Source organism: Protomyctophum parallelum, assembly GCF_964188405.1.
Source record: "Protomyctophum parallelum genome assembly, chromosome: 10".
Taxonomy (NCBI): domain Eukaryota; kingdom Metazoa; phylum Chordata; class Actinopteri; order Myctophiformes; family Myctophidae; genus Protomyctophum; species Protomyctophum parallelum.
In genome coordinates, this window is record NC_139704.1 from 4,237,877 (window position 1) to 4,258,213 (window position 20,337).

Sequence of the window (20,337 nt, forward strand, 5' to 3'; positions counted from 1 at the left end):
ACAGCTGATCCCATCACTGACAGATCCAGCTTTCCTTTTTATCATTATTGTGTACTATTTTTGAGCGGTGCCTAACCACTCCAATGACTGGACTGTGTGTGTATGTCTGTCTGTTTGGGGTATACGAGTCATTGACCCCTGCAGCTGATTGGGGTCACATATACTGTTGAGCAGCCTAAAGTTCCGTTCACACTGAGCAAACTATAACTGCAGCCAGCCAGCGGTGTTGTTTCAACAGCCGCACCGCTCAGTTCACACAGGTGTGACTTTTTTATTTTAACCCATTCTGACCGGGCACCCATTTTGGTGTCAGCATCATGTTATGCTTTAGCTATTTAAAAATAGCAGATCTACAAGCTCATATCGCGCCACCGAGTGGCGCGATACAAGCTTGTAGGTCTGCTATTTTTTGAAAAATCGAAGAACGACTGACATTTTTAGAATCTGATCTCAGGTCAGAATGGGTTCATCAGACCAGTGTGTGTCCGGCGGAAACCTCGTATGAATCTGATCTCAGGTCAGAATGGGTTAAATAATGCATAACTCCAATGCCTCGAATTCCTTTTGTTCCCCGAGCCGTGTTGCAAGAGCCGTTTCTTCTCTCTCTTCTGTGTGTGTGTGTGTGTGTGTGTGTGTGTGTGTAATGGTCATTTATCACTGTCACTGGATATACACAAGCTAGTGATATATTTGGGTTATAGCCTACATCTGTGGAGACAAGGGATGACTGTGTCTTCTCACCCTAGAAGACCAGGGATGCATGAAGTGCTCGCATGTTTTACTTAAGTAGGAAGTCCTGTATTCAAAATGTAGCCTACTTGAGTAAAAATACAAAGATATAAAAATAATAAAATATACTTAAACTAGTAGAGTAGTAGTAGTAAAAGTAATGAAAATTGGAAACACCACAGTAAAGTAAAAAAATAAATCCTCAAGTGTACTCTTTTACATTTCACCCCCTGCCAAAGACCTTTCAGTGATGATATGAGCTATTTTTATTGAGCTATTTTTTTTCTCCGTTTCTTTTTATGTCATTCCACAAGCACTATTCACACAGCTCAGTCAACGGACAAGAAACATCAACACATTTTCCTTGGCACATTTTACTTGCCAGGAGGGATGACAAAATGGTCCACAATGGTGCACAATATTTTTCCACAGAAAGTGCAGAGTTCATTGAACTGCCATCAACTTGACTCCCATTAAGGATCCAGCCTGCTCACAAGCAGCTGCCTGTCCTGGGAGAAGTTATTGACGTTTAAACAAGTCTATTATAGGCCTACCAGTGGTTCTCAACGTGTGTGTGTGTGTGTGTGTGTGTGTGTGTGTGTGGTGTCCCCATATTCATTAATTGAATACTTTATTGGCAGTTTGCAAAAACAGGGGACAAGGGAGGGGATTTTAAACCTCAAGGAAGCCTAATGTCTTGTTTCCATTGTGGTCCTATAGCTTTGCGCTCAATTCATCGAAGTTGAAGTTGTGTGCGGGGGTCCCCCAGTTAATTATTGATTAAGTTATACAGTTGATTATTTTGAGGCGTTATACAGCCTGAAAAGATTGAGATGAGATGAGATTTGAGAACCACTGCATTATTCTCAGGAGACAGCGGTCTGTGAGGGGTATCCCCAGCTAATGATTGATATAGGTAGCAAATGGACCCAACATGCCTCTCAGACTCGTATGTCAGGGTGTGTAATGTTGGCATTGTTTTCATGTGATGTATTTGGCTGCAAAGCCCCATTTAAATTTATTTTAGTTGCTCCTAGCCATTTACTAAGATGTAGGCCTATTTGATCGATTTCGACATTTTTTATATCTAGATACAAAAGTCAGACTCTATATATATATATATATATCATGGTCTTTATCCGAGGCTATATGCTCCAATGGAATGGAATGGATGGAACTCGATGAGGAGGAGGTTAGGGGGAGCGCTCTCCTCCAGTGCGCCCGCCCAGGCTGCACTGTTCCACGGATTCCTGTAGGCGCCCTTCTCGCCTTGCGCTTCTGTCCGGCTCTGTGAGCCTGACGCACGGCTGAGTGAGAGGAGTGAGGACTCCCCCACTGTCACAGCGTCGACTCGAGGGAAGGGAGCCGGATCGGGAGGGAGACGACTATGGGAGCAAAAGAGACAAGAGAGCAAGAAGAAGACTGAAGAGAGGGGGAATTTATCAAACTTTGCATATTTGGGCTTATAACTGCGCTCGTCTCGAAAATGTATTGCCTCGTAACAAATCCCCCCCAACTGACTTATTAATTAATATACAAGCAACAGGCGGCGAGGTGGAATTCCGGTTCGGAGTCGTAGTAGAGAGAAGGGGAGTGGATTCTTCTCCGGAGCTTGCCGTTCATGCCTCCAGGACAAAGTTTCCCGGCAGTGGGAAGGCAGAGGACGAGAAGGAGACAGAACAAACACTCGACTGCCTGAAAAAAAAAAACAATCTCGGATTTAAAGTTGGATATTTTAGTGGTTTTTTAAAGTGCGTAGCCTATATGAAAGCGGAGATTAACAACATGGGCACCTTGCGCGACCTCCAGTACGCGCTCCAGGAGAAGATCGAGGAACTGCGCCAGCGGGACGCGCTCATCGACGAGCTGGAGCTGGAGCTGGACCAGAAGGACGAGCTGATCCAGAAGCTCCAGAACGAGCTGGACAAGTACCGCTCGGTCATCAAGCCCGCCACGCAGCAGCAGGTGGTCCACGTCGGCGCCAAGCAGAGCGGTGGCGGCACCGAGACGCCGCACGGCCATGGCGGCGGTGGAGGCGGCGAGCAGCAGAGGTCCAAGAGGCAGGCGATCTCCGGCGAGCCCACCGCCTTCGACATCCTGGACCTCAGCAACGTTACGCTGCCTTTCTATCACAAGAGCCCACAGTAGGTGTATATATGCTGGTGTCTGGAATCAGGAATGAGTGTGTTGGTGTTTTAATTCGAACAGAACCGTGGTTCTTCTTGGGTTTTTGGGCACTGTGGGCAGTGGTTCTCAAAGTGTGGGTACCGCCCCCCCCCCCAGGGCATGGGGTACCCCAGGTGTATGTGATGACGATGATGATGATGTCTGGAATGGAAGGAATGTGTTTGTGTTTTAATTCGAACAACACCGTGGTTCTTGAGTTTGGGCAGTGGTTCTCAGACTCCAAGTGGTGGTACCGTACCCCACTTGGCCACAACCCCTCAGGGCAGTGGCAAAAAAACAGTATAGGCCTATCTATCACTTTATTCTTTAAAGGTATATTCAGTGATTTCACTTAATTCAAATAGCACTTATTTTTTTGTTTTGTTGTGATAATCCTCCCTACTATAGAGTGTGCTTAACCTGACGCTGCCAGATGAGGGCGGTATTGGGTAACCATGTTCCCCAACACAGCACTCATCTGGGATCTCTCATGCAGTTGAGCTGACAAAAATCCGTTCCGTACCGGACCAATCAGCGTGAGCTAAGGGCGGGATATGTGCGAAACCGGATGTGAAGCTATATAGACACGTCAATATGATTGGTTGTGTTTGCACGCCCACACGGTGATAGACAGACAGTCCCATCCAATCATCTACCAAGTATCTTGAAAAAAAGGAACATCCCCGTCATCGAATTTGCTTCCGCGATCCCAGATCCCAATAAGCTGTGAAACAAATTTGTGTAGCAAGCTTCTTGGATCTGGCAGTGTCAGGTTAGAGTGTGCTGGCCATATAAGGAGTTCCTCCCTGTCCCCCAGTTAACCCCTGGGGGTCAAAAAAACCTTAAGTTTCGTTTTTGACTCTCTATCCTGATTGGACGAAAGGCTGGGTCCCACAGCCAAAAACGAAACCCAAGGTTTTTTTGAGTGAAATCACTGAATATACCTTTAAGCTTGTTATTCCTATACTTCTGGCTATACTTCCTAGTAGGCTATAGGATTAGTTTTGAACGTTTATTTGTAACACAAATGCTCTTTCATGGTTATGTGTTTATTATTCCTCTTATTTGTTCCATTTGTGTAATCTGCGCTGCAGCCAGGTTGCACACCTGTAGCACATCGGCCTAATTATTATGCTGCATGCCTGTGTGTGTGTGTGTGTGTGTGTGTGTGTGTGTGTGTGGGGTGGTGGGGGGAGAATCTCAGTCAGTTAGGCTGTGTTTATCATTCCGCCTGTTTAATTTGTGTAATCTGCGCAGCAGGTTGCACACCTGTGCACAATCAGCCTAATTATTATGCTGCATGCCTGTCTGAAGTGTCGCTATCATCGTCTCTGTAGCTGTTGTGTTGGCCATAATAATATACGTGTTGGTCATAATATTTGTGACATGCCCTTGCCCTTACACCACACGGATATTTAAAGCCTCCTGATGTATAGGGCCTATAGCATGTTTATTGCTTCACTCTTAATATGGGAAATATTTACTTCCTTTTACTTATTTTCTTCCCCCCCATTGAGTAAAGCAGTTCATCGAATCACAGGGGCATGCAATCTGTTTGACAGTATTGGCCAGGGGTCTGCACAGGGGAGGATTATGTTGGGCCATGGCCCAGGCGGGGCCCCTGAGCTAGGGGGGCCCTTGAGCTTGAAAAGGCTCAAGCTCAGGGGCCCCCCCCAAAAAGGGGTAACAGTGAATAACAGTGACATGCACACACTGTCCTTGTCACTGTGTGTGTGTGTGTGTGTATTAACCCATTCTGACCTGAGATCAGATTCTAAAAATGTCTGTTTGAAAATGACAGTTTTCTGAAAAAGCTATGTTTCTATGTCAGTGGTTCTTCGATTTTTCAAAAATAGCAGACTTACAAGCTCTTAGCGCGCCACTCGGTGGCGCGCTATGAGCTTGTAGATCTGCTGTTTTTCAATAGCTAAAGCATAACGTAATGCTAATACCAAAAGGGGTTCCCGTTCAGAATGGATTAATAACAATGGGCTTATTCATTTGTGTCAATAAAATAACCCCAAAAGCCCTAAACCATCATGATACGGTAACATTACTGCAAGTGTTTAAACCCTCAGTTTGCATTCATTTGGCTTAGCTTTTATTATTTTTAAGCAATCCCTTGCTGTAAATCTGAATATCGCAGGCCTATGTGTCATAATTGTTATGCGTGCACGTGTACAGACAGCATGCGCCACATCGGGAAGGAGAGAAGCTCCGGGGGGGTGGGGGGGGGGGGGGCTTTTGCATGACGGTGGCCCAGGGGCATTGTTGTCCAGGCCAAGGACCCCCGCTAAGAGAGAGATGAAGCAGGGACCCCCCCCCCCACTACATGTTATTACAATTTAAACCCTCATTGTCCTCAATACTTTGTAAACTTGACTATTCACTCTGTACATTTTCTGCTTCTTTTTCCCCTCTAGACCAAACCTCTTCGCAAAAAAACATAGCTGATCTACAAGCTCAAAACACGTCTGCGTGAGCTTGTAGATCTGCTATTTTCGTCTAATGTTCCCCCCCAGAATAGAATAGGAATGTGAGGGTTCAAGTCCCCAACACAAAAACATTTGGTGGCATTTGGAAATTTGCGAGAGGCAACACGAGACTATACTCATGTGCCCATGTCTGTTTTATGCAAACTGATACAAGGAGGTATAAGGTATTACGTCTGGGTTTATATATGACTTCAAATTAATATCACAAACATTATCATTTAAAACTGCTGGAAGAAATTGCAGTCACTCAATGTTAACAGTAGTAGATAACAGTAGCGCAATTTGAAATGTGCACCCTATGGCCAGAAAAAAATAATGAAGTCTGTCTGTTTGACTATAGTGTTTGACTGGATTGCTGAATTCCTACAATGACCATAATGCTTTGGTGCACTTCCCCTCCTTGTGGAGATTGGGGAGGCTGCGTTTGGAGCATAGACATATAAAGTTAGACGCCCTTTTTCCGGCTCTGGAGCGTATTATGTGCTCAAGGGAGGGCAAAACGTTCCCAGGATTCCTTGCGAAGCACCGCGGAAGCATGAGCGTGCGTCAACAGAGCGCATGTCCGGTTCTGATAAGTCCCCGGAAAAGATGCGCTGTGATTGGCCAGTAATCACTTAACCCATTCTGTACGGGAACCCGTTTTGGTGTTGGCATCATGTTATGCTTTAGCTATTGAAAAATAGCAGATCTACAAGCTCATAGCGCGCCACCGAGTGGCGCGCTACGAGCTTGTAGGTCTGCTATTTTTTTGAAAGATCGAAGAACGACTGACATTTTTAGAATCTGACCTCAGGTCAGAATGGGTTCATCAGACCAGTGTGTTGTCCAGTGGAAACCTCGTATGAATCTGATCTCAGGTCAGAATGGGTTAAGTGGGAGTGTGACGTAGCGTGACTTCCACACTTCCGGCGTACTTCCTCCACATGGCTCCAACAAACTGCAGCGGCCAATGAGGCATGTATTTTTTTAGTGGTGCAACCACTCCAAGGAACCGCAATGTCCGTGTTCAGCTATGTGTTGGTTCACCTATGTATGTGTTCATGAGCACCAGTATGACTGACTACCAGTAGGGGCGCTGTAGGGCACAGAAACAGAGAGAGACAGAGATAGTATTAGTGCTGCACTGTTGCCTGCTAAGAGAGAGAGAGAGAGAGGAGAGGAGGGGGGAGAGAGGAGAGGAGGGGGGGAGAGAGGGGAGTTGCACCACTCAGTTCACACGGGTGTGATTTTTTTTAATATCTATGGTGTGGAGGTGTGACTTGCAGTCCAAGAAGAAAATTTTCATGAACAATTTTGGTCATGAACTTGGCGTCGTGACTAAAATATCTGAAAACAAACCCACATTACACACATATACTGTATAAACCCCAGGAAATTGTTTCTTGTGTCCTAAACATAATTAAAATAAGATCTGGTTGCAATGATTATAAAACAATAAAAAAATAATTATAGTCAATCTACAAGCTCTCAACGCCTCTTGACGCCATGCTTTCTGAGCTAGTAGATCAGCTATTTTCATAATTATTGGTTAATCAGACTAATCAATTTAGTTGATTATTAAAAATATAAAAAAATATAATCTATTCAAACTTTTTCGTGTTGATTCATTCAATATAAGGAAAAAAAACTTCTGGCTTCTCAATTATTCGTGCTAGATTTAGTTATCGGTTTCTAAATGTTGATTTCGATACATTTTTGGTTAATTGTCCATTCCTAATACATACAATATATGTATTTGTCAAGTGCTTGGCTGTTCTGTGACTGTTATCCAAACTAATAGGAGGTGTAGTCACTGATGGGAGGTGTAGTCACTGAGGCTACAGGACCTCCTTGTAATGTTTACATCATGTTTTGTCTTTCACCCAGACTGTTTTCACAAAGACATTCCTCTCCACTCCTGTCTCTTTCCATTTGTTAGTCTCACAGAAAAGCACCAACTGTCCCAACAAATTGATTTATTCTCTGAGAACACAAATGCACGTCGAAACGGGGTGCATACACTTAGTTTAGACTAGTCATTGGTTAGACATGGGTTAAGGTTAGGTTTAGGTGTGCTGCCCCGTGGGAGGTTAGGGTGAGGGTTTGAGGTTGTAATGGTAGGACTAATGACTGGTCTAACCAATGACTAGTCTAAACCAAGTACTGTCTAAACGTCTTGGGCTGGGGACGCCCGGAAATGCTTTGGCCATGTCTAGCGTGACAAAAATAGCAGACCTACAAGCTCGTATCGCACCACTCGGTGGCGCGATATGAGCTTGTAGATCTGCTATTTTTCAATAGCTAAAGCATAACATGATGCCGACACCAAAATGGGTGCCCGGTCAGAATGGGTTAAAGTGAGTGCCAGTCCCGATGTGCCTCAGAATACTAACCCTATAGCCCATTTGGAATTCATCACTATCACTTATCACAGTTTAACCACTTAGGGGTGTGCCGATATATCGATACTTGCTCCCGCGATATATACAGTATATTGTATCGTCCTCCCAGTATATACAGTATATTGTATCGTCATCCCAATATTGTGATATTGATTAGTTATAACTTATTACTAGTAGTAGTATTGTTGTGGGCAGACAAGTTGTGGACAAGTCAGTATTTTACTGTTTGGAGGAGGCAAGATTAATGTACTTATTGGCCAGTTTGTGGCACAAAAATCTATATCTACAGATATCGTGATATATCGTTGATGAAATCGCGAGGTACCCAAGTTAAACTGTACTTGGTGCAATCCTTTTCAGCCTACAGTACACCACAACTCACGTTGTGAGCTTGTAGATTGCCTATTTCTGGTGAATGTTCTCCCCAGAATGGGAATGCTGGGGTTTAAGTGGTTAAATGCCAATTGCCAAAGTATAAAAGTTATTGTCCTGTCTGTCAGTCTGTCCTAATGGAAACAAATATTCTCTCCAGTTGTCCTTGTGACATACTGTATCTTTGTGGGGGGGGGAATATTTTCATTTTTACGTACCGTTTATAGGACAAAAGGTACCAGTGTAATGCAAGGGTGCCGTGGATGAAAAGGTTATTTACAGGGAGCGTGACCTTGACCCGCGACAAAGATGTTTCAGGACCTCTGCAGTACAGTACACGGTATTATTAATTTATAGCATTTTCAGTCCTCATGTAACGCCTGGGATTCCTACATTGGAGTCCCCCCTTGGCCCGCCACGGCACCAATGTAAACGCCTGGGATTCGAACCCAGGTCCCCCCGTGTAAGGAAGGGACACTAACCCATTCTGAACGGGCACCCATTTTGGTGTCGGCATCATGTCATGCTTTAGCTATTGAAAAATAGCAGATCTACAAGCTCATATCGCGCCACCGAGTGGCGCGATACGAGCTTGTAGGTCTGCTATTTTTGAAAAATCGAAGAACGACTGACATTTTTAGAATCTGATCTCAGGTCAGAATGGGTTAATCAGACCCAGTGTGTGTCCAGTGGAAACCTCGTATGAATCTGATCTCAGGTCAGAATGGGATAAAGGAGTCGGCATAATGCATAGTGGGTAGCGTGGCCTCAAAATAGCGTTTATGGATAGTGGAAGCTGCTAAAAGCTAAAACCTGCTAAATGCGCGTAAGGCGTAAGGTAGGGCCCTAAAGCCAAACATCTTTACCTATAGCATAAAGCGCAATCCCACCTTTGGCCAAGGTGGAATTATTGTCTCCACCAGGCCGAAGGCATGGGGGGAGAGTATGTTTTGCACTCCGTCCGTCCGTCCGTCCGTGTGTCCGTCCGTCCGTGTGTCCGTGTGTGTGTCCGTGAGCAGCTAATCTCCGGCACCGTTAACCCGGTCGATGCCAAATTTTGCACACACACTCCCTGGATGCCAACGATGAACCTCTGCCCCAAAATTTCCAGAACGGCCTGTTATAGCGCCACCAGGAGGCCGCTTTGTGCAAAACAAGTTTTTGCACAGGACACCTACAGATTTTGTCCAAACATCGCGCAAATTGGTACACAGTCTCTCTAGAGCCATTCAACGAAACGGGTCTTTCAGATTTCTCAGACTCCATCCTGATTGGTTAAGATTGGCTTCCAAAGTTCACAGGAGTGCTCAGTTTCAAACAAAATGCTGCAAATCATGAACACATCGCGTGATTTCCGTGAAATTGTGCACGCACATTCCCACTAGGCCGAGGAAGAAATGCCACATGAACAATTTCAACTCAGCCTCAAGGTGGCGCTATAACTGGCCGAAAAGTGTTTTTACCTCTAATTTACTTTTGTTGCCCTTTTATCCAACCACCAGATGAAGGCAAGCTGCAATGTCCTATATTCCTATCCTGGTGGAGACCTGTGCCCAGAAGGGCACTTTTTCTAGTTTCTAAATGTTTTTTTTGGCGGCTTTCGCCTATATTTTATAGCCTATTGTTTATAGAGGGACAGACAGTAGGCTGACAGGAAATGGGGGAGTGACATGCAATGAAGGCCGTCGGGATCGGGAGTCGAACCTGTCTGACTTGGACTACCGGCCAAGGAGCCTGGATCGCTAAGCCACGGCCCAGGCCGCCAAGGGAAATTATTTAAGCTTTTCAGTGTTCGGGCAGAGGCCCTGAGACGCTCTGCTAGTACGCTAGCCCTCCCATCAATCAAATGCTCCCAAAATATTATTAATCCATCCATATGATCAACCAGGATAAGAACGGGAAACAGGCCTCAACAAGAGACCCACCTGTGTCCTCACGAACCTGATATAAGCAGGTGCATTATTCTGTCGAGGAGCAAATAAACAAACCTTCAAAGGGCCCCATCACAGGTGATTTAACACCGGAGGGTGGCTTTTTTTGTTTGACGAGGGGAAAAGGGCATTATTCTTAGTTCAACCTGTCGGCTTTCTGACGCAACAGCCACTGATAGACATTCTTATTCACAGGGCAACGCTTCCCATGCCTGCCTCCCTCCCTCCCTCCCTCCCTCCCTCCCTGCCTGAGGTAAATAAATGGGAATCTCTGGCTGGGGCTTGATTGTCTTGTCAAGCTAGACTGGCTAGGAAAGCCAGATAAAGCACAGGTTCTCAAGGTCAGGTCTGGGGGTCCAAATGGACACTTTATATTCAGGATCAGCTTTTCTTTTGGGTCAATTAAAAAAGATCCTTTTTTTTATTCATTTATTTTCCATTTTGTAGTTTAACCCATTCTGACCGGGCACCCATTTTGGTGTCGGCATCATGTTATGCTTTAGCTATTTAAAAATAGCAGATCTACAAGCTCATATCGCGCCACCGAGTGGCGCGATACGAGCTTGTAGGTCTGCTATTTTTGAAAAATCGAAGAACGACTGACATTTTTTTAGAATCTGATCTCAGGTCAGAATGGGTTAATCAGACCAGTGTGTGTCCGGCGGAAACCTCGTATGAATCTGATCTCAGGTCAGAATGGGTTAAGAATGAGGACAGAGGTAGAGTGAGAGCTGGAGAGATAGGAAAAAAGTGGACTGGATAGAAACAGATATATAATCAAGATATAGATAGCAGTTATGTACATAATGTAAACCCAGAGAGTAAGTACTAAGTAAGTAAGCCTTGCCGAGCCATGGGCCCACAGTAGTATACAAATGGAACCAAAATGGACTCTTAAAGGTCTGCAACTAAGAGTCTGTAAACTCTGACTTACGGACCCCTAAGGCAGTGGTTCTCAAACTGTGGGGGGACCCCCAGGGCGGTCCCGGATGTTTAGCTTAAACCCATTCTGACCTGAGATCAGATTCTGAAATGTCAGTCGTTCTTCGATTTTTCAAAAAATAGCAGACCTACAAGCTCGTATCGCGCCACTCGTGGCGCGATATGAGCTTGTAGATCTGCTATTTTTCAATAGATAAAGCATAACATGATGCTAACACAAAATGGGTGCCCGGTCAGAATGGGTTAATGTGCAACATTGTTTTCTCAGTAAACAAACCAACATACAGTATATGCGTATACAGGGTATCTGACATTTTAATACCTCTTAAATGAAAAATAATCATATAATAACCATTACTGAATTACTGTGTCAAAAATAAGCAACAAACTATACTATAAAATATAGTCAAACATTACCAAATTGTCAAATATAAGATACATATATATATATATATATATGAGAGGAAAACAATTTTATCTGAGGAACCGGTTCAAACTAAATGTAACGCCTCAACTCCTACAATTCCAAGTACTTGTCAGGGTGAGGGGTCTCCCCAGTTCAAATTTGATTATTTTGGGGGTCGTGGCCTTAACCCATTCTGACCTGAGATCAGATTCATACGAGGTTTCCACTGGACACACACTGGTCTGATTAACCCATTCTGACCTGAGATCAGATTCTAAAAATGTCTTCGATTCTTCAAAAATAGCAGACCTACAAGCTCGTATCGCGCCACTCGGTGGCGCGATATGAGCTTGTAGATCTGCTATTTTTCAATAGCTAAAGCATAACATGATGCCAAAATGGGTGCCCGGTCAGAATGGAATTAAACATATTTATTTTTGTACCGTTGGTGGGTCCCTAGACCCGACATTGCGAACCAACGAGACAAAAGGAGTCAACTTGAAGTCACACTGGAAGAATATCCATTATTGCTATGATAATTGTTAGAATCCTCTGCCTGAGTTCACACAGGACTGGAGGCTGCATATGTTGAGCTTGTGTGGGCGCTCAACTGAAAACTCTGATAGTTTCTTGCGCAAAACAAAACCCTGCATCTGTTCTAAACATGAATAGGAATGAAATGAATTAGTTTTTTTATTATAACAGTTATACACCAGCGCTTCCCAACCTTGATTTTCCTCTGAGGCCTTTCTTACATCTGAAAAGCTGTGGCACTGTATTCTACTTTTCATACTGCACCCACAGACGTGGGTGCAGTACTTAGTTCAGACTTAGTTCAGACTACAATTTTACAATTTTACAATTTTAGGCATTTAGCAGACGCTCTTAATCCAGAGCGACTTACATTTAAGCAAGAACAAAAGCATGGGAATACATCACATAAAAGCATTTATCATGAAACATGCGTACGCTAAGCAAAGTAACAGTGGAATATCTATATAATCGAAACTATACATACACTATACATATAAACTATACATATTTACTACTATGCTATACATATGTACTATGGCGTGCTATGACTATATACAATACAATATAGTGCTGTCTACATAACATGCTATAAGTCTGTGTCAAATGCTATCTAAGTCAACAGAAATGCTATCTAAGGGGTTAGGGTAAGTGCTATGGCCATGATGGAGTCTGAAAAGGTGGGTTTTCAGGCTACGGCGGAAGATTGGGAGTGATGCTGCAGTTCTGACTGCATTGGGAGTGCATTCACAGTTTTTGGAGCCAGAAAGGGAGGAGAGTTTGGGACGTGTGGAAGCGTTGTCCCGGCGTTTTTAGTGAGGGTACTTCCAGCTTCCCTGCGTTGGCTGATCTGAGTGCGGCGGGAGGGGTTGTAGGGTTCAATCATACTTGCAAGATATGGGGGAGCCATACCTTTGGTTGCTTTGAATGCTTTGAACTAGTCATTGGTCCGTCAAACGACAACCCACCTCAAAACCTAACCTAACCATAACCGCAAGCAAGGAAGCAGCGCATGTCCGAGCGGTTCCGCATGTCGGACTAATGCTCCGTCGGAAATTACGTGCGGATCCCTTGTGAGATTGTAGATTTTCACCATCATTCTCTCACACACACACGCACGCACGCGGACATTTTAACCCATTAAAACTGGGAAAGTGTCTGTCATTTTTTATTTGTACTTGGTACGACAGGTTTGAGAACCACCGATTTAGAAGGCATACGTACTTCGTAGAATCGACCTCAGGTCTTATGACTTCAAACTGAAGACTTAGATACCTGCACAGTGTTTGAGAGTGGGCTGCTCTCAGTGCTTTACATATTACATATTACATATTACATATTTAGTTCATTTAGTAAGTTTCTGTTCACGGATGAGCCGTGGTCTATTGCAGGGTCTGCAACCTTGTCTGCAAGTGCCATGTTTGTATTTTCTAGATCGTCAGTGTGTCAACATGAATTGATTTTAATGACACCACGTGAATGATTCAACATATTTTGCTTGACCACAAATATAATTAGTTTTCCCTTCTTTTAAATATTTTCTTTCACGTTGTTATAATGATTATACTCAGGGCAATAACAGAGTTCAGTTAATGAATGTGGAATGCAGGATGTAATTAAATAGTTTATTTAAAACCAAAAATACTCTCTCACACACTTCCATGGTGTGCCAGTGATCACCCTCCTTTGTGCAATGTTGGCACTGGTGCCTAAGGTTGCCTACCCCTGGTCTATTGCAATGTTCTGCGAAACCTACATAATTTGTACTTTTTCCAATATAACATTTGTGTACATACACACCAATGTTCTCAATCATTTATAGATAACCATATAATGATTAGCAACCTTTGTGAAAATGAAGTTCAAGTTTTGGCAACATTTCACAACACTGCAAAGAAATTGACTTGAAAAATGTAGCACTTCTAGTTCTTAGCACTTAGCATACAACTCGCCAAGGTGTACCCATTGAAGAGTCGGGACGTGATTTTGAAATGGTTGTGTCAAACTATTCAGATGTCACACTCGTGACATCAAAGTGCCTCGACTTTAAATAATAGGCTACATTTTAGCCAGTGCTTTCATTGATTAGAGCAGAGCGGGATGTTTATTCAGTAGCGTGAGGATCGATATTTCTCCTAGCCCATTCTGACCGGGCACCCATTTTGGTGTCAGCATCATGTTATGCTTTATCTATTGAAAAATAGCAGATCTACAAGCTCATATCGCGCCACCGAGTGGCGCGATATGAGCTTGTAGGTCTGCTATTTATTTTTAAATCGAAGAACGACTGACATTTTTTTAGAATCTGATCTCGGGTCAGAATGGGTTAATCAGACCAGTGTGTGTCCGGCGAAACCTCGTATGAATCTGATCTCAGGTCAGACTGGGCTAGAGTAACTGCTAAGACAAGTTATTCTGGTCTGTAAGAGTTGTTACTTTGAGTATCAAGGTTGTCTCCTGAGTGAATAACCTTTGCTGATGCTTTGTTCATAAAAATAGATGTTTTTATTTATTCATTCAGTTTTTTTTCTTTTCGCCAGGTATTGATTCTTTGTCTCGTTAACTTTTCTGCAAGTTTGATGGAATGTTTCGGAGTCTTTCTCTCTCTATCTCTCTCTATCTCTAGCGCGCGAGCGCACACACACACACACACACACACACACACACACACACACACACACACAAGACACACACTCCCTCCCTCTTGTGTCTGTCTTAGCCCTCTCCCACTATTCTGCCACCTCTCTCTCTCTCTCTCCTTTTTCCCTCTGAAAGAGCATAGTTTCTCCTTTTAAGGAGGGCCGTATCGTACTGTACATGCTCAGTCCCCAAACTTGACTGGCGGGAGGAACACAGCAAATATATCTTTACAAAGGGAGAGGAAGGCTGGTGTTTTCATAAGAGGGGGGCTATGGCCGGCCTGGCAGTACTGGAGAGGACAGAAACACTGTCTAACCCATTCTGACCGGGCACCCATTTTGGTGTCGGCATCGTGTTATGCTTTAGCTATTGAAAAATAGCAGATCTACAAGCTCATATCGCGCCACCGAGTGGCGCGATACGAGCTTGTAGGTCTGCTATTTTTGAAAAATCGAAGAGCGACTGACATTTCTAGAATCTGATCTCAGGTCAGAATGGGTAATCAGACAGTGTGTTGTCCAGTGGAAACCTCGTATGAATCTGATCTCAGGTCAGAATGGTCTAACATTGTCATGGTTCAGACTCCAGAGCTCCTCTCAGGGGGTCCTGCATGGTCTTCACGCCTTTCTGGAAGGCTCTCGTCTAGTTCCCAGAGTTTCGCCACTAGGGGGGCGAGAAAAGGAAAGGCTCTGCTTGAGAGAGAGAGAACCTTTTGGGAAATGGAATGACAAGTGGTGGGAAAAAGTACTTCATTTCTTTACTTAACCCATTCTGACCTGAGATCAGATTCATACGAGGTTTCCGCCGGACACACACCTGGTCTGATTAACCCATTCTGACCTGAGATCAGATTCTAAAAATGTCAGTCGTTCTTCCATTTTTTCAAAAATAGCAGACCTACAAGCTCGTATCGCGCCACTCGGTGGCGCGATATGAGCTTGTAGATCTGCTATTTTTCAATAGCTAAGCATAACATGATGCCGACACCAAAATGGGTTGCCCGTTCAGAATGGGTTAAAGGGCCACTTCACCCCTTTTGCAACCAGATCTTATTTTATGTGTATAATATGTGGTTTTAGATCTACAATTCCCATAATGCTTTGGTGCGTCATTCTATATTATTTGTTACAGTACTTAGTTACTTTCCATCACAGAGAAACCTTTTGGCAAATGGCAATTTCTTTGGAAATACACCATAAACCAGTGATTCTCGACCTTTTATGATGTCAAGGACCCTTTTAGTGTGATATGCACGGATCCCCATTTGATAGGACGGCTTTTCTTATCTGTGAGACCACCAACCCGAATCTGTAAAATAAATAATGTTAATTTAACTTTGAGATTGTAGACATGGAATCAATGTAAGCATTGTCCATTGCAGGTCTGAATAATTGTTCCATTTGCACAGTTAAAGTGTCTATTTGGTTCCTACTGTAACTATGAATCCTTCTCAATTTATTAAAAATAACAAAAGAAGATTTACAAGTGAATTGGATTTGACTGTATCCCCATTTGATAGGACGGCTTTTCTTATAACGGGCACCCATTTTGGTGTCGGCATCATGTTATGCTTTAGCTATTGAAAAATAGCAGATCTACAAGCTCATATCGCGCCACCGAGTGGCGCGATACGAGCTTGTAGGTCTGCTATTTTTGAAAAAATCGAAGAACGACTGACATTTTTAGAATCTGATCTCAGGTCAGAATGGGTTCATCAGACCAGTGTGTGTCCGGCGGAAACCTCGTATGAATCTGATCTCAGGTCAGAATGGGTTAAACAGTTTGTGAGAAAAATAGGGAGGTGGAGGAAGCGTGGTGAGTGCAACGCACAATCTAGTTCTCACAGATTGATGGCTACAGTACATACAGTACTGTATTTGTGGCCCCCTCCCCCCACACCCGAGTCTATTCCCAAAGTGCTCATGAGCTGCATATAGTGCTTCCTCCTCTTCATGAATTGGGGTCGAAACATCTCCCCTTTGAAGAGTCGGGGACACCGCGTCCAATTAACCCCATTACATGTTATTAGCCTCTTTCTTCAAGTCTCTGCTCTCTTCAAAACCCATCATGACAGCTTGTCTCTCATTATGAGTGACTTTCTCTTGTGATGTTTAAATAAGAGACCGTCCACAATTAAAAGGGTGTATAAGTGATTTGTCTGTGAGATGTAGTGAAGTTGAACTGAAAGCATTGGGAATTGGAAATACTAATTAGTACAAATGCCTTTTAATTTTAATTGCAACTTAAGTAAATGTAGTTACTTTCCACAGCTGCCAATCTGTTTACTAAAGAGCTTGAGAGATAGGGAGTTTCTTTGGGACTTTTTTGGCGGTTCTGGACAACAGTGGGTGTGAGTGTCTCGACACCGGGCACTGCACTTATATCGTGATGTCAGCAGTATCCCCTTTTATGCCTATATATATGGAGTTCTTTGTCAGGCATGCCCAAATATGGAGTCTATGCAGATGTCAGAATGATGTCAGAAGTCGGTGGGACGAACCCGTATTTACTATTTAGGCATGCCCAAATATGGAGTCTGGCCCGGGGCAGAGGCCTTGTGATGTCAGCTGCGGCCCGGGCAGAGGCCCTTTGTTGGCGGTTCTGGACAACCGTGCGTCCGACCGACTCGACACCGGGCACCGCACTCCCTGTGGGGGTGTGGAACGTGCGTGTCGGATTTGAAGTTGGTGGAGTGAATGGTTCTCGAGTTACGTGGATTACAGACACAGACGTACACACAGAGATTTGGTGCATTTATTGCGACCGCAGCTCGCATTTACTATGGAATCTTGTATTTCCCAGGTTGGGGGGAACTTTGAAAATGACAACTTTAATCGAAAACAAGTAAAATAAGAGTTAAAAACCAATAAGAACAGTACATGTAACCGGTTAAAAAACACATCAGCTCGGGAGTGCTATCCTGAACAGGTGGGTTTTCAGTGCGGTTTTGAAGGTGGGGGAGTGAGGGGGCATCCCGGATCTGTTTAGGGAGGGGCATTCCAGAGGGTATAGGGGCGGCCGGAGGGTAGTTAGATTAAGGGTCCATTTGGAATATCCTACCTTTCATTTCATTTTTTTATTTCAATGTATTACATCCCCTCAAGGAACCCTGGCGGTCCCTGGAGGCCTGGAACCCCACTTTGAGAAGCACTGCCCTAGTTTCCTCCAAATCACCATACGCCAAGGTTAACCCATTCTGAACGGGCACCCATTTTGGTGTCGGCATCATGTTATGCTTTAGCTATTTAAAAATAGCAGATCTACAAGCTCATATCGCGCCACCGAGTGGCGCGATACGAGCTTGTAGGTCTGCTATTTTTGAAAAATCGAAGAGCGACTGACATTTTTAGAATCTGATCTCAGGTCAGAATGGGTTCGTCAGACCAGCGTGTGTCCAGTGGAAACCTGGTATGAATCTGATCTCAGGTCAGAATGGGTTAATAAGTGGAATATCTTCCCCATCCATCAGACTCACAGAGGCCCAATAAAATCACAGGTCACTACAGACCCATTTGACCAACGATATATAAATGCTTCTAAGAAACACTGTTTCCTATTGTTTTTAAACCAGTCATTCTTTAAAAAAAATCATGACAAGGTCCCCCCCAATTGTATTTGTATATTTTGTCCACGGACCTCCCAATCTAATAAATGTTTTTTGCCAGGGGACCCCGCCTGTACCAGAATTGTGTTGTTGTTACCAAAAAACCTTTTAAAGTAAATTCTAAATTGACTTAACATACATTTCACAAGTTCACAACATGTAACGATTGTAGATCACTTGTAGATTGGCTATTTTCCAAATATCTGATCGAAGGATATAGGTTTAAAGTGCTCATGTTGGCTATTTTCAAATAATATGTGATCGATGGATATAGGTTTAACCCATTCTGACCGGGCACCCGTTTTGGTGTCGGCATCATGTCGTGCTTTAGCTATTTAAAAATAGCAGATCTACAAGCTCATATCGCGCCACCGAGTGGCGCGATACGAGCTTGTAGGTCTGCTATTTTTGAAAAATCGAAGAACGACTGACATTTTTAGAATCTCATCTCAGGTCAGAAAGGGTTAATCAGACCAGCGTGTGTCCGGCGGAAACCTGGTATGAATCTGATCTCAGGTCAGAATGGGTTAAAGTGCTCATGTGGTCGGTAGTCGCTTCTTTTTGGGCTTATTTTCGTAAAGACCTTCTCTCGCAAACTTGTCTCCGCTGACGTGGGAGCGTAGCTTTAGTGTCGCAGATCCTTTCAGTGAACAACACACACACAATGACAGCAGAACCCTGACGGTCTGACCTGAATGGATCGGAACCTTATTGTGTACTAGTAGAGTTAATCCAACAATTTCACGTCAACCACGGCTATTGTGAATGTGAAACGGTGTCTAAGATGCAGACATCTCTATCTCTATCTGTCCCATCCACGGATGCTGGCCTGTCATAAACACATGACACACAGGCTCTCCATCACCTTAGCCCATTCTGACCTGAGATCAGATTCATACGAGGTTTCCGCCGGACACACACTGGTCTGATGAACCCATTCTGACCTGAGATCAGATTCAAAAAAATGTCAGTCTTTCTTCGATTTTTTCAAAAATAGCAGACCTACAAGCTCGTATCGCGCCACTCGGTGGCGCGATATGAGCTTGTAGATCTGCTATTTTTCAATAGCTAAAGCATAACATGATGCCAACACCAAAATGGGTGCCCGGTCAGAATGGGTTAGAAACGTTTTGGTGAAATCGCATTTGTGGTGTGACTGACGATTCACGTACTAGGCTACAGCAATTTGTCTTTTTTTACAGTTAGGGGTAGGCCTGTTACAATAATTACATAAGAGCCTGATTATTCATGATTCAGAATCATTTCATCTTCTGTATAGGAATTCATTTATTGCAACAAATAGAATACAGTCAAACTTGCCGTTAACATCTTTAAAATGTTCCCCACATTTTGCTATGCAGCATGCTAAGCAAAATCAGGGAGCGCTATGCAAAATCCCCCCATGGGTAATATACAAGAGCAGGCCCATAGCATGACATGTAATCAGATTAACTTGAGTCAAACTCGAAACAAACAAACTTGAATGCATTTTGACATTCAAAATGCGGTGCGAAGCGGTGCGCTTTGAGCATGTAGACCTGCTACTTTTGCTATTTGACATATGAGGTTTCCTCCCGACTCAGACAATATATTGAAGTTATTTGGTGTGTGTGTGTGTGTGTGTGGTGTGTGTGTGTGTGTGTGTGTGTGTGTGTGTGTGTGGGGGGGAGCGTTGTGTTACAGCGGCAGTGCAGGTTTGCATAGTAAGTGCAACCTTCTGTCGCAATCATCTGCATGCCAATTCATCATTAAAGTAATTGGCTATGTCTGTCATCGTGACAGACCTAGCCAATTGGCCTCCCAGTCCCTAACCTCTGACTTAATCACTTATTTTTATTTGGAGTGACGTCTCCTTTCCATGCTATTTTCTTGGGGGGGATTACGTTGTCAAATTGGGAGTGCATCTGTGTGGAGAAGACTTGAGTGGCTCTTCTTGTGCTATTTTGACGTGTGTGTGTGTGTGTGTGTATCAGGGGGGCAGTCAGACAGATATTTTGTGAAGCCACTAAGGAAATCGGGACATCCTGAAAGTTCATATAATGGCCTGTTGTGGCGCTGTCATTGGGCCCAAAAAAAACCCCATATCCCCATAGAGGTCCATGTATTTGGGCCCAACTTCACCTAGACTGTATTACCTTAC

At 43.8% G+C, this 20,337-nt stretch overlaps 1 protein-coding gene across 1 annotated transcript in view; it reads left to right on the forward strand.

Annotated features, from left to right (window-relative positions):
• Positions 1-2,130: 2,130 nt before the first annotated feature.
• The window catches only part of LOC310865259 (cGMP-dependent protein kinase 1-like), a gene marked incomplete at its 3' end in the record, with an annotated part of 87,512 nt that continues 69,305 nt past the window's right edge, over positions 2,131-20,337 (forward strand). Inside the window, exon 1 of the mRNA XM_083774284.1 lies at positions 2,131-2,873. Within this exon, the coding sequence (XP_083630410.1) occupies positions 2,494-2,873 (380 nt within the window). The 5' untranslated portion in view covers positions 2,131-2,493. The remainder of the gene's footprint in view (positions 2,874-20,337) is intronic.